The sequence below is a fragment of the Ziziphus jujuba genome, chromosome 10 (genome assembly GCF_031755915.1).
Source record: "Ziziphus jujuba cultivar Dongzao chromosome 10, ASM3175591v1".
NCBI lineage: Eukaryota > Viridiplantae > Streptophyta > Magnoliopsida > Rosales > Rhamnaceae > Ziziphus > Ziziphus jujuba.
The window spans coordinates 1,915,132-1,930,885 of NC_083388.1; the positions used below are offsets into that span (position 1 = coordinate 1,915,132).

Below are 15,754 nucleotides of genomic sequence, written 5' to 3' on the forward strand. Positions count from 1 at the left end.
TGTTATGGTTTGCTTAATTAGCGCTGTATTCTGTTGTTGCACTTTCTGGTTTCTGTAACAAAATAAGACAAGCAATATATTTATTTGCATATTTTGAAGGGTTAGGCAAAAGTGCAATACCAACTAATTGCCATAATAGGTTTATTTGATTTGTAATAAAACCAAAATAAGTTTTGTTATTTTAGCAAAAATTGAGCTACCCCATATAATGTTATTAACATCTTTTTTTAAGGAAATATCTATCTTAAACCTGTTCTGTGGTAGAGTTGAGCATGATAGTTGAAGAAGAGAAATTTGATGGTAATAAAAGCATTCACTACTTTATAGAAGTTACTAATTCGGGTTAGTATTAACGACACACATATACATTTCTGAAAGAACACTAAAACCCATCTTAACAAACTAAAATAAACGTTTCCCAAGAGAACAAGACCAGTGATAAAAACCCCATTAACAACAGAATCAAACATTTCTAAAAAGAAGACTGTAACCCAACCCATTTATTAACAAATGTAAAAACCGTGCTCTCCTAACTTGCATTGCATGCACATGATTTCGGATCATATTAATTCGTTGATTTCCCCTCCTTAGGTGAGGATGTGCTCAATCGATGGCCACCAGAGGGAGGAACATGAGCTCTTTGTGCAGCAGAAGCAGACTGTGATTGTTGTCCCTGTCTCTGTGAACCACTGCCAGAAGCAGAAGCAGAAGATGGGTTCAATCGACGGCCACCAGGGGGAGGAACATGAGCTCTTTGTGAAGCAGAAGCAGAAGAAGCAGACTGTGATTGTTGTCCCTGGCTCTGTGAACCACTACCAGAAGCAGAAGCAGAAGAATGTGATTTTCCATGTCTACTCTCTTTTTTGCCTTTGCCAAGTACCTTCTCCTTGAGAAAGCCCTCAGCTATTTTGAATGGTTGCAGCACCCGCTTCTTGAGGGTCGTCTTCTTCTTGATGTTAGTGGCGGCGGCAGGGTAGTCGGCTACACGTGGTTGTGGTGCATCAACATCACCACCACCACCACCAGCACCGCATTGCATTGCAGCCGCAGCGGAGCTTTCACCATGTTCATACGTCGACGACGACTCGAACGGGTTGCCACATGGGCGGAATTCCGTTTCTTGCATTGGTTTCTTTCCCTCGGCTATCGCTTTCATGTCTTCTTTCTTGGCGGTTTTCCTTCCTCCAAGATGTTTCCATGCCTTCCGTCCTTCAGAAACCATCCTACGCTTTCTTTCAGCTATCTTCCGTTTCAACCCCTTCCAAGAAATCCTCCTACGCTTTCCTTCAGCCATCTTCAACTATTTTCATAACCCAAAACACACACACAAGAGTACCCAAAAAAAAAAAAAAAAAAAAGGGGGGGGGGGGGGGGGGGTGCAAGATTATATTTACAGAAAATGATCGATCAAAAAAGAGCACAAGTAATTAACAACATTAACATTCTGAATTGAATACCCAGTCACCAACTCACCTATAATTAGCGATCGCGACCAGTTTCCTATCTAATTTCTCTGTTTCTTCTTAGCTGATTCAACAACAAGAATCTGAGAGAGTATGGAAAACAGGGGAAGATTAGAGGGACAACAAACAAGACTGCAAATTAACTAACAAACACTCTCTCTGAATACCAACTAACCTTATCGATCACTATCAGTTTTCTCTCTGATTACCAACTACCGAACTAGCCGATCGATCACAATCTCCTTTCTCTCTGATTTCTTTGTCTGTTCTTGGCTGTTGAAGAACAAATGGGGACAAGAAGTAGAGAGAAAGAGAGCGAGACAGAGACAAAGAGAATACAGAGTATAGAAAACAGGGGAGGATTAGGGAGAGATCCAAAAACAAGAAAGCACAAGTAATCAACAACACACCTGAATACCAAGTAACACCGATCGATCGCAATCTGTTTTCCCTCTGGTTTCTTTGTTTGTCCTTGGCAGTAGAAGAACAATGAGGTCAAGTACAAGAGAGAGAGAGAACAGAGTATAGAAAACAGGGGAAGATTTGTGAGAGATCAAACAGGATTGCAAAATAACTAGAAAACAATCTCTCTGAATTCCAAATAACCAACTAACCGATCGATCACACTTGAGTTTTCTTTTTTTCTTTGTTTGTTCTTGGCTGACGAAGAACAATGAGATCAAGAAGGGGAGAGAGAGAGAGAATATAGAAAACAGGGGAAGATTAGAGAGAGATCGCGCGCATATTAATAGAGAGGGAGACACAAACAAACATTTCTCTCTCTTTCCTTCTTCTTGGAGGGAAAATGGTTTTTTTGATTATGCGTACAGCTTACTTAATAATTTTTTATATTTATATTTGTTAATTACAATAATATTTTATAAATTTTATTAGAGTTAAATTATTAAAAAAATATATAGTAAAATATTATAAAAATAAAAATATATAATAAATAAAAGAACATATATTATAAAAATATTTTTTTCACAGTTTTTTTTTTATATTTTAGAAATATTTGATACTTTTTTATAGGTCTTTATTTTTTTAATCTCTAAAATATACACAATTTACATATTTAAATTTTTTATTGATTTTTATTTATTTATTAGATGTAAAGATTTTTTGTCATTTCTAAGATAAAGATGTTATTTTTTTGTCATTTATAATAATTTTCTTTTTACATTTAAAATAATTAATTTTCACTGTCAATGTCTTGAATCTACTTTTCACATTTACAATAATTCTCTTTAGTTGATAATATGAATCCATATAACATACCAATTGAACCAATCTTATTTGACATTATTATTTTTACTATTTATATATAAAAAAATTATATATATACCTTTGTGCCCCTTCTAAATATGGAAATTTCTTCTCCACTATTTATAATTTGGATTTTTTTAAAAATTACATATTTAATTTTATTATCCCAACTTGTATTATCAGTAGGAACAGATATTTACCCTAAAAAAAAAAAAAAAAAAAAAAAAAGGAATTAACAACAAATTTTTATGTTGGAATACTACAAAAGCCCACTAACTAGTCGAATCTCATTCAAGGATACTTTGGGTTTGTCCATGGCTTCAAATTTGTTCGCTCAAAGAAAGACCACAAAGGCGATGGAATGGCCCATGATATATATAATATACTTCTAATTGAATACAATTTTCACATAATGATAAAAAATAAAAAAAGAAGTACAATTTTCACCTAAAATGCTTTATATAAATATATAGTCAAAGATTTAAAAAAAAAAAAAACTCACAGGAAAAAAAAATAAAGAAACAGATAAAAAAAAAAAAAAAAAAAAAGGTAGACGGAAATCATTGTTTTTGAATATTATAGGTATAAATATTTGAAAATTATATGGATATATTTAATGTCTTCAACTGGGGAGGTTTCTCCTTTTTAGTCTTCTGTTTTCAAAAATTAATACAATCCACTGGATAATCAAACAAAATTGAAAATTTGAAAGGATAAAATTATAATTTTTAGAAATATGGAGACATAATTTTTTTTGAAGAGAGAGACAGAGAGCATATTATAGATAAACGTTTTTTTGGGAAACGAAGAATAAATTATGTATCGGAACAGAGGCTGTGTGATTTATTAACGGAGCTCCTAGAAGGTATACATACATATATATATATATATATATATATATTTTGCAGACTTCCAGTGAGAGATATTGTCTAACTTACATGCAAATTTAGGTATGCCATTATCACCTATCCTAGATTTATTTCTATGCATGCCAGCTGTTGGGCCAAGAATAATCCTAATGCATATTTAATCCATCACTGTGGATACAAAACTTCAGGCCTGGACAATGGTTTTGAATTTCCAGAAAAAATGAAATTTCTAATCTTCTACCGCTCTAAATCTTTACTAGTTGGTTCATGTGACTGTAAAGAAGACAAACTCTTTCCCTCTATGTATCTGTAGAACCTTTCAATCAGAAAACTGAAGAAACTTCCAGGCACCACACAACTCCACAAGCACAAGAAAGATGTAATTGATACTGGGTCTTATGTTTCTGCATTTGGGGTTTGATAGACAAACTAATGACTATTTAAGGTTTTTCATATTGTCCGCTCAAAACTAATGATCGTAATCAAATCACTATGTCCATTGGCTCGCACAAAAATTCACTTGTCCTATATGTTTATCACGCTAAAAAATGCTGCCGGATATTTCAAAGCGGACCATGCACAATCGATATGTGGATGATGAAGAAATTATGCAGTAGTAGTGGAGAGGTGATATGGGAGAGACAACTATCTTTGCTAATACCATTCCAACTTGCTTGGCCTCTAACAACTGGACTGAATGGTGAAATTTTAGTCTCTAAGTATTATTGCTTGAACAATTTATAATTCCGTTATCTATTTGGTGTATATGATTTTCAGAAGCAGAATATCAGAGAGGTTTGATACCCATGTTTATGGAGACGCCATTGTTGATAAACATATTAGGATTCTTGATTCATTTACTTATTCAGAAACCCTATTGCTTTTCGAGGGATTAGAGGACACATACTACTACTAGAATTCTGAAGTAACTCCGACTCTCTCCCTTCTCTTGTATTTGTAAATTTGTTTTTGGATGAATTATGGATAAGGTTGACTGTTAGCATTATACATGGCAGGGTCGAGTCGACTTCCAAAAATTTATAAATGCCATGAATTTTTTTTTTTACCTATTGTTTACATTCACTCCTTTTTTTTTTTTTAATTTGATTTTGCTTATTAAATTTTCAAAATTTCCATCTCATAATGGTCTAGATTTTTCCATCCTCTTTTTCCCCTCTTTTCTTTTCTTTTTTTTTTTTTTTTTTTTTTCCCCTCACTAACAAAACAAGAACAATTAATTAGGATTTCCGGTCATCAAATTTGCCATTTTTGTTAATGAAACACAAAAACATACATTTTTAAGCTTTCACCAGCTACATTAGAATCTGAGTCTTGACTTGGAACCAATTAATTGTTATTTTGCATAACTCTTCTGCATCATTCCACATGCTTTCTGTACGTAGCATTCAAATTTCTTACCACGGAATACTTTTCTGTCTCGTACAAATTTATACCATTGATTAATTAGCCTGCTCTCACAAAGATCTAGATACCATACAACCATACTATAGTAACCAATTTGTGGGAATGATCTTCAAGTTCTCTATTGCTTTAAACTACTTCTCACCTTCCTCCCAGTACATAACTCTTGTTCCAAGCAGATATAAAACACCAAGCATGGTAATTACATGTCTAATTTTACATTTTTGAGAAGAACATATATAATATAATATCTGAATAACCAAAATAAAAGAAATACAATATTATATTAAAAACACCTAATACACCACTTAATTTCCAATGAAGTAGCAATTAAATTCAACCATACAAATACACATACAATAAGGGAAAAAAGAAACATTTAACCCCCCTCTCCCTCTCTACACTCATATTAGACTTACAAAAGATCAAACATTCTAGATCAAATTAATCTTAGTTATTGTTGCCATTCATAAACCTCTTAGCAGTAAGTCCACAAGCAAAAGCCTCATTAGGAACTTTAGGAAGACGGTTAACACCTTCAGCAAAAATAACTCCCATTCCCATATGCAAATGAGGCTCAATGTGGCAATGAAATGCCCAAACTCCTGGATTATCGGCAACAAATCTAAGAGCAGTCCAACCATACGGGAAAATCACTGCGGTATTCCTCAATGGTGGGTTTTTCAAGTTGAATTTTCCCACATCTTTCTCTGAAAATTTCCCTTCTCCATAACCCAATACCCAGAAATCATGTCCATGCAAATGCCATGGATGAATCTCACTCACATTCTCAGTCAACGCATTGGCATTTTGAAGTATCACGTCCACTATACTTCCATGGCTAAAAACGTAAATTCCATTACCAGTAGTGGAGTTTGGGTTAATGGGGGGCTTCATAACATCATACTCATTAGGGAAGCCCTCAGGTGGTCTTCTTTTATCATACCCATTCCTTAGACCATATTTGATGGACCCCAAATAAGGAGTAGGTGGCAGCACTAATGATATATTGTTGATGGCCCACTTGGTGAAGCCGTTGATCTTGTTTTGGGTGTTGAGGAGGACAACCCGACGGTGGAAGTTTGCTGGGGGTTTTGGGGACCCCATCAAGGCCAAGATGCTTTTAGTGAAATTCTTGCTATGGGCATAGTCATTCCATCTAGGAGTGACTGGAGGTGGAGAATTTGGAAGCTTAGATGCAGAATTTGGAAGGTAGTTTAAAAGGGTAAGGGCTTGAGGGGTTTTGGGTTCTCTTCCTCTTACTCCTATAGAGAGCCAGTAGTTCTCTTCTTTATTTTGATTTGTGGTTATTAGGACTGAGTAACTTTCTCCTGAGTAAATGTCTAAGTCATCCACAGCAAATGGCTGAACATAGTTTCCATCAGCTTCTACCACTATCATTTTGTGATTCTGATGCAAAGAGATACAAAAAGAGTGAGTTATACTATTAACAATTATAACGAAAATGATAGATTACAGTTACGGTCATGATACATTACACCACATTTCTTCCAACAAAAAAAAAAAAAAATGATACATTACACCACATTAAGTTGTGAACATTACCGACCGATGTGACAACATAAAAAGACAAAAATTTTAATAATAATGATAAACATGACATATACATGTTGCAACATAAGTTTATGTTACATGCTCTTATTTTTAATGAACTTGTCAATTCTAAACAAATAGGAGAATGTCACATAGAGATGTACTATATAATAAGTTAAAAATAAAAAATTGCCTTCCAAACCATCCTCTACTACGGTTTTAAATTTTCACAACTTGTGATAAAGAAGCATTTTTCACTTTCAAAATGGGTATTCCTATATGCTAATTATAATTTAACTTGCATTCAAATTCACACTGAACACTTAATGGTATTCAATATATAGGGAAGCTCTTTTGCCGAAAAGGACGATGTCCGTCTGTGTTGTCATTCCCGTAAAGAGAATACCATTGACCAATTTCAAACACAAAAGGCAAATTTAGCTGAAAAAGCTATCTTATCTAAGGGGAGGCTGTACCAAGCCACATGCACACACACAGTTTTTTCTCATCTCCCACACTTACACAAGACTCTGAATACAAAAACATAAAAAACAAAAAAACAAAAAGTTGGTCTAATACTATCATCAATTACCAAAACGAAAGATAGTAAAGTTGTGACAGTTTAACATTTTTCAATTTTACTTGGCTTCTAGTGTATATATAGAGTTTTAAATTTTAATAACTTAGTTATAAAAAGCATTTATTTTTCAATTTCAAATGGGGTATTACACTATTACTGTATATAATTTTGTAAAACATTAATAACTATTTATAAATTCGCACTTAAATCTTAACGATATTGAAAAGGTAAAAGCACTTCTGTTAAAAGAGGTCACGTACGCGCTATCATCATTTCAGTAAAGACGGCATTGAAAGATTCAAAAAGCAAATGTAGATGAAAAAGGCAAACCAAACCACATGACCTACAAAGAGGTTTTATTTGGTGTTTTCTCCCACACGCCAAGTACTCTTGGCCTGAATGAGTACCATCAATTGGAAAGTGACAAAATGTTTGGCCAGAGCCAGATTCCCCCTACTTATACCCAGTCTTTGACTTATAATAACCCTTTAGCCCACTTGAGGACCCTACTTATATTCCCCCACCTAACCCCATTTTTTAATTATAGATATAGGTAAAACCACATGTTTTGATTTTCGAATCCACTAAAAGAAAGAAAAGAAGAAGATAAATTAAGATGGTAATATATATTTTCTCATAACCTAATACGTCTAGAACATTTAAAAAATTTCTTTGAAATGATTGAATTGGAATGAATGGCATAATAAAAATGTAAAATAATCCAATCACTCCATTATCCCAAATCAACATTTTACCAAAACGAAAAAAAAGAAAAAAAAAAAAAAAACTTTAGTTAAAAAGAACCTTCAACTTTGCGTATTGTGTACGAAAAATGCACGCATGGCCTTTTTTTTAAGGCCCATAGCACATATAAGTCAATTTATTTCTTATACCGTATCCGATACATGGGACCCCTATAGTATTGTATTCACCCAAAAAAAAATCTATAGTATTGTCTTTTTTGTATATCAATACCATACCATTGTTGAGCGAGTTTAATCCATGAGCTTAGCGGTATCATTGTATCACAAGGACACTCCACTAGAAAATGGTCCTCTCCTTTACCCCCAAAAAAAAAAAAAAAAAAAAAAAAAAAAAGAAGGAAATGGTCCTCTCCCCTACACGTGCTACACCTTAGATCAGCTGAAAAATTCTACCACTAAGAAAAATATTTTCCATCATTCAAATTCAACTAATAATTGACTAAAAGTGGGGAACAGAAAAGGTGGACCAGCTATGTTTTTTTAGAGTCCCCCAAAATGTTATAATTGCCTTCCATTGCTTTATGATTTATCCTAATTACATTTATGACCATATTTTGTAATTAAAATAAAATTAAAAAAATTTAAATGAAATTTTTCCTACCAAAAATGTATATATATTGCATTGTCCATTCCCTCACCTTTTATTCCTTTTTTTTTTTTTTTTCTGAAGTGATTTTTCATCACACAAATTGATTCCTACCCATTGCTATTCTCCACTACTTCCTAGTCTTTTTCGCTATGATTAAATACTTCACTACTCTCGGGTCATTATTGTGGAAAATGTGCAAATAAAAATAAATGGAAGGGAAACAAAACAATTTATACCATACAATATATTTATATATATTATATATTATAAACTCTACCATATAATATCATTACGATTAGCTTCTATTTGTTTTTATTTAGTCAGGAAACTGATGGCGGTCATTTTAGTGCATGAGGCTGATTTTTCATTGTTTGTATTCTATACAAGTTAAAGCATATTCGGCTCCACAATGCTTGTCCCTTTCCCCCACGCAAATAGTACTAGTCACTTATAATCTCTTTCTTTAACGACATTATTAATAGAAAAATCCTGTAAACCCGAAAATCTTAGACCGACCTATATGCTGATTTTAAGCTAAATGTTTCATGCTTTCAAAATTATTAAGGGGGACCAAAAAAAGAGAACCAAATACTATTTGGATGAAGAATCAGAATATGACGCAATATGACCCCCAATTTTCACCAAAATTATGAAAACCCTATTATATTTTTGAAGCAGTAATAATAATGATGTATATATAATGAATAAAGCAAATTACCCCAATGGCCAAGTTGAGAGACGCCAAAGCAGTGGAACTGGCAATTCTTAGCCTGTAGATCTTATTTGGTAGTACTTTGAGAACCTGAGGAGCACATTGCTCTGTTCCCCGGAATTTACACTGAGGAGAAGAGGAATTGCCATTGTTTGCTGCCAGAGAACAATTATACTGCCCCCTTCCATTGATTAACAAGCTCTGAAAAAGTAAAAAGGCTCATAATTATAAATGAATACAGACATTTTAATTATTAGCTATATGAACCAATTAACTTTAATTATTGAAAAAAAAAAAATTTTTTTCCTTAGATCTTGTTGTTGGTTTTGGGTTGTGATGGTCAAAAAGATGCCTAATATGCCTGCCATTTAGTACAATGGATGACATAATTGACGTGTTCCAAAATGAATCGTGTCCAAATGTGAATGGAAGTGAGAATCAAAAAACGAATGCCGCGTGATCTCCACAGTGCCATTTATTTATTTACTTGCTTTGGCTCACATCAAAATTTTCAATATTGCTACTTTCTTATATACTAAAAGGAATATTCTGTTATTATTTAATAATAAAAAAAACGACAGAGAATATTTTGTTTATTTGTACAAGAAAAACATATTCCATCTCAATTTCATAGAATTATGCTGCTCAAATTGCACCATATTTTTTGTATTCATAATGATAGATCAATTTAGTACTGTACAATAAATGAGAACTGTCTAATTGAACTGTAAATTTTAAGAGTTTAATGATTTATAAAAAATAAAAAATACAGAAGTTGGTGTAACTGTAAAAGTTCTTTTTATTTTATTTTATTGCTTTCATTTCTCATGAACAAAAAATCGAACTCATTCTCTCTCTCTCTCTCTCTCTCTCTCTCTCTCTATTTTCCCTTTTCTTTTTTCTTTTTTACTTTTTTAGGGTTTCTAGTGGAAGAAGTTTGTACTGTCTACAACACTGAACCAGTAAAAGAAAATAAATAAATAAAAGAATCTACTTACCAGTCAGCAAAAGAATCCTAATAAAAAACTAATAAATTGAAAACTTTTATAAATGTCGCACTTATGTGTTTGAAGACCTATCCAAAGATAGATAGATATATATATATATATACGGCCTGCACTGGTCATTTCCCAGTAAATTGGTTTTTAACTTGGACGTGCCTCATGGCACTGCTATCTGGACGGAACAGTCAGCTATATTTATATAAAAACAAAATTAGTTGAAAAGTACTAATTGTTAATGAAAAAAAGATTTACTTTTTTCAAGAATTGACGTGGAGATTAAGTAAATTAATGGTTTTAATTCAATAAAAATCAGAAAGTCAATGTAAAAAGGAGGAAAGAAAAAGTTGGGGACGGCCTGCAGGTTAATCTTGGAAAAGTGATTATGGGATAAATGGACAATTAATGGAATGGGCACTAATTGTATTTAATTTGGTTAATAAATTGTGATTAATTACCTGGGTTTCAAATCCGAGGGACAGTTTGATGGCAAAATTAATATTTTTTTAAACAATAATGGTACTTTAGAATCCTTTACATCAAATATCAAAAAATAAACATACCTGGGGTTCGCCAATCCAACGAAAAGGGTTTGAAGACAAGCCAATTTCTTGCTCATGAGCACTTTTATGCCACCAGTCGCTCAACAATAAGTTGAATTCATCATCGTAATGGAATGGCTCTTTCTCTCCTTCTGCCACGTCAACTATCAGGGACCCATATAGGCCTGCTGATCTTTGCATTCCATAGTGTCCATGATAAAAATATGTTCCTGGCTGCACCATATCACATATTTATATGTTATTGTCCTGAACATTCACTACAGCAGACCAAAGCTGGGACTGTATGTCTGTCAGTGTGTATATATGATATTTCAAGTTCAACTGTACGTAAACAATTCACATTTCACAGTTGAATTGGACGAAATATTTTCATATTTTTCTGCTTGTCGTGTATGTAGCAGAGTAATAATCTGTCTACTTGGAAATAGTGAATCTCTATTATTGGAGTTCCTTTTTTTGCATAAACTTGTCTCTGTTATTGGAGATGAACATTATTTTTCCTCCCATATTGATAAGATCAAAACTAGAGAAATGATGAACAACATATAAGGAATTGAGAAAATTAATAAATAAAACAAAATAAATGAAAGTAAAAAATTATTGATCTATACCTTATCAACTTTGAACCTGTAGAAAAAAGTTTCTCCAGGATCGACAGCACACTGAGAAATTGATGCAGTCCCATCTGCCCAAGGACTTCCAAACTGCAAGAAATTAAAGAATATATTCCACCATTATAGATGCAAACACCAACCACAAATCAATCTTCATCTTTTTTTTCTTTTCTTTTTTTTTGGGTAAATACAAATTAATCTTGATCATGCAAATTAAAGTGTATATATATGTATTTATATATTATATATATGATAGTACATGTATAATAGCTAAGAAGAGCAGGCAAATGTGAACCTGTGTGATTCCATGCCAGTGGATAACAACACCTTCAGTGTGAAGCTTGTTAGTGAGCTCTACAACAATGTTGTCCCCAGGTCTAGCCCTGATGGTCGGACCAGGAAACTGGCCGTTGATTCCCATCACTGGATGTTCCAAGCAATCTGGAGCCCGGAATATGTATTCCACGTCCCATTTGAAATGTCTTTCTTGGGAACCAAACGATGTTTGAACTTTTGATGATAAAAGTAGTATTAGTAAAAATAAAACAATATTCAACACCTCGATTGATCTTCGATTCGTCATTGAAGAACCAGCTTTTTTTCTCTCTCTACTAGAAAGCAGATCTAAAGGAATAAAAAATTAAAAAAAAAAAAAAAAAAACTTTGATATGGCGAAGAATATTGAAGAGTTTGTAAAGACCACGATCGATGATCATAGTCTAGCCCATGTTGCCTCTTTTTATATAGAAACTTTGAGCAAGCTTTTTTATCATTTTTATTTTTATTTTTTTGAATTGTACTTTAGTAATTATTTTAAGTAAATTATTTATTTATTTGCTTTTGATGACAATTTCGCATGTGTTTTTTTTTTTAAATAAATTAATTAATTAAAAAAAAAAAAAGGGCATATGGCTGCTTGACTTGAGGTGTATGAATGCAGTTGGATGATCTTTTTTTTTTATTGGATATAATAATTGTTTAAATATTGTAACATACGAGTTGTAATAATATTATATCAGTTTATCATTAAAGTTTTTTTATTTAACGTAAAAATAGAATACAATTAAACCATTTATTGTATGAGGAAACATCAACAATACTGGATAAAAATTAATTAGGTAAGTACAAACAAGAAATTCAACAAAATAATTATAATTGGATCTGAATTTTGAATGGTTTATTAACAAGAATAGAAGAAAAATAACCAAAATATCTTCTGAAACTTTCATTGTCACAATTTTTTATATACGTTCTGTTTCTTTTCTTTTCTTTCTTATTTTTTTATTAAAAAAAATCATTCGGTGCTACTGGGTATATATTCTCTGTACGTCACTAAGTAAAAAGTGATCGGGGTCCTATCTGTCATATTCCCATTTCATGAGCTTGTCTCTCTTATCTTTTTATTTTTTTAGTAACATTCTTTTTTAGATCGGCAATATCATAATTCTTAATCAATATCCTTTAATTTATATACTCTAATACAAAATAAAAAGAAAAGGAAAAAGTAAACAATCATCAGCAATATTGATAGAAATTCTTTAAATAAATTCCTTTGATCAAGTCGAAAAAAGTAAAACGCTTTAGGTAAAGCAAATCTGACAAGGAAAACGCGTTGAGTATTTCAAAATGCAAACAAGGGTCAAATGAACATAATCAAAATAGACAAAATGAAAAACAGAAGGGTCCATAGAAAGATTAGAAAACAAGGGTCAAAAACTCAGAATATTTTATTATTAACCTTTTAGGGATTTCGTCTTCTTTCTTTTGTTCCTTTTTTTTTTTTTTTTTTTTTTTTTTTCCTTCCTTCCTTGTATTATTTTGCCTTCCAAAATCAGTTTGTGTCTGATCTTCAATGAATTTTATATCCCTCTTCTTCATGAGAAATATTATTTGTCATTGTTAATAATAATTATTAATGAGATTTATATATCAAAGAATGTTTATTTAAAAATTTTCTATTTTTAAATTAAAATGTTAATATAAAATCAATATATAATTAATATATTCAATTAATATTTATTATCTCAATATAAATTTTTCGAGTCAATATTATTGTTAATGAAAAATAGCAAAATTTATAAATTTATATGATGTTATAATATTTTAATACTACACAGATTGAATATTTAGATATTAATTTTAATGGCAAGTTATATAAAGGATTTAGCAACTTACTATATATATATTTATATATATATATATATATATATTTTGGTCTTCATTTACTTATTTATTTCAATTTAACCAAATAAAATGTTATTTTTTTTTTATCTAGACTATCTCAAAACAAAATATATTGCATTCTGTTTCTAATAATTTTAAAAAAATAAACTTTACTTTGATAGCTACCCGAATTACGACATGGTCAAATTTTATTATTACCCTTAAATACACATACATAATCCAAGTACATGATTCGATTGTAATCTACCATCTGTGCTAAAATACATAATTGGATTACAAATATAATCGGATATATCATATCATTTTACTTAAGATGTGCTTATATATTGTAGTAAAATTATATATATATATATATATATATATATTTTTTTTTTCTACTAGAGTACACTTAATCTTGAAAAAATATCTATAGATTGAAATTGTCTTGGATATGGCATCAAAAAATAAATATATGAAAGTACATAAAAAAAAATTCAATTGAAAGTATATAAAAAAATCAATTGAAAGCATATTCATTGCAATATCAGTGAAAGATTTATGAAAATCGTTGACTCCCTTGTTTTTTTTTAATCATTATCTTCTTATTCTTATTTTTCTTTAATCTTTATTCTTTTTCTTTTTCTTTTTCTTTTTTTCTTTTTTGGGTAATGAATTCTTATTTTTATTTGTTACTTGTTAGGAAAGATTTGAAATTAATGTGCCAGAGTCAATATCTTTTTATTTTGCTAAAAATACAGATTAATTAATTTGTATAATTTTCTTAGATAGCAGTTACCATGTGTTTATTTATCTGGTTGATTAGTACATTGTCTTTGTTTTTATACGTTTTTTTCTTTAACCCAAAAAAACGTGGACAACGTGCATGAAAACAATGTTGACATTCAATCATGCATCAACAAAAGAGAAACGAGGAAGTAGACCAAGAACGATACATAATTGAGGGTTGGTAACTGGGTAGCTAGGTAATGATCTCCAAAAGAAGTATAGAACTGTAGCTAGTACAACACAATCCCAAAAAAAAAAAAAAGTTAAAGGTCTTCATTTCTAATACAATGTGAAAGCATTAATTGCAGCATTTCTAAGGGTGGCTACTAATTAGTTTCCCTTGTTTTTTTGGCTCATCTTAGACTTCTTTTTTGCTGGAAGTCTCATCTTAGACTTCATTCTAACACAATGGTCCTTTTCTTATTATTATTTGCTGGTATCCAATAGTGCTTTTTCATTTGTCACCTCCTCTATCTTTTTATACCTAAATAATTCAAGGCACTTTATTCACCAAAAAATAAAAATAAAAATAATTAGTCTCCCTTGTTTTTTGGCTCATCTCAGACTTCATTCTAACACAATGGTCCTTTTCTTATTATTATTATTATTATTATTTTCTGGTATCCAATAATGCTTTTTCATTTGTCAACTCCTCTATGTTTTTATATCTAAATAATTCAAGGCACTTTATCCACCAAAATAATAATAATAATAATAATAATTCAAGGCACTTGGAATTACCCATTCATTTCTTTATTTTCTTTACGATGATTGACACAGATGCATGATTAATTGCAATTATGAACACCCACTAATGTGGGAAGTGTGTATGTGGGATTTTATTTATTTATATTATAATTTTGACTTAATGGAAAATTAATGTTACTAATTTTATAGTGGACAATATTGAAGTTATGCAATATTAAAAAGGACAAAGTATAATGCAGAAAATGCAGAAAAAAGTAATCTCATTAAATGTTTTCTTTAGAATTAATCTAGATGTATTTTAAGGTGGAAAAAGGGTAGGTTGAAAGTTTCAGGCCCTTTATTTTATTATTATTATTATTATTTTAAGCTTATTGAGCCAACATATATAAAGAGATTTTCTAGACGGACCAAATTGCGGTAAGCCGCCATACAATTGAGCACGTGATAAAATTCGTGGCATTAAGCTAATGTCAGTAGGTTAAGCAAAAACAGACCACAGCAATAAAATTGAATAAACCAAATCCATAAAATCGATTTAGGTTGTTAGTAAAAAAAAAAAAATTAAAAAAAAAAAAAGAAACGATTTAGGTTAGGTTTCTTATATTAAAATAAAGGCATTTGATTGGTTAGTCCCTTATATTATCATGGTTCCTCCTATACTAGATTATGATTTTTAAAAAAGCATTACATTAAATTATCT

General features: G+C 31.1%; 2 protein-coding genes across 2 annotated transcripts; both read right to left on the minus strand.

The window, feature by feature from the left end:
* Nucleotides 1-356: 356 nt before the first annotated feature.
* On the minus strand, nt 357-1,547 carry LOC112490501 (uncharacterized). The gene is made up of 2 exons (XM_025070342.3): nt 1,474-1,547; nt 357-1,300 (listed from the first exon to the last, which is right to left on the minus strand). Exon 2 carries the CDS (start codon nt 1,292-1,294, stop codon nt 566-568), a length of 729 nt encoding a protein of 242 aa, XP_024926110.1. The 5' UTR covers nt 1,295-1,300; nt 1,474-1,547; the 3' UTR covers nt 357-565.
* Nucleotides 1,548-5,285: 3,738 nt separating this feature from the next.
* Nucleotides 5,286-12,075, minus strand: LOC107410428 (L-ascorbate oxidase). Its single transcript, XM_016017858.4, has 5 exons — nt 11,693-12,075; nt 11,395-11,487; nt 10,784-10,996; nt 9,226-9,420; nt 5,286-6,430 (listed from the first exon to the last, which is right to left on the minus strand). Exons 1-5 carry the CDS (start codon nt 11,978-11,980, stop codon nt 5,471-5,473), a joined length of 1,749 nt encoding a protein of 582 aa, XP_015873344.2. The 5' UTR covers nt 11,981-12,075; the 3' UTR covers nt 5,286-5,470.
* Between the last annotated feature and the right edge of the window lie 3,679 nt (nt 12,076-15,754).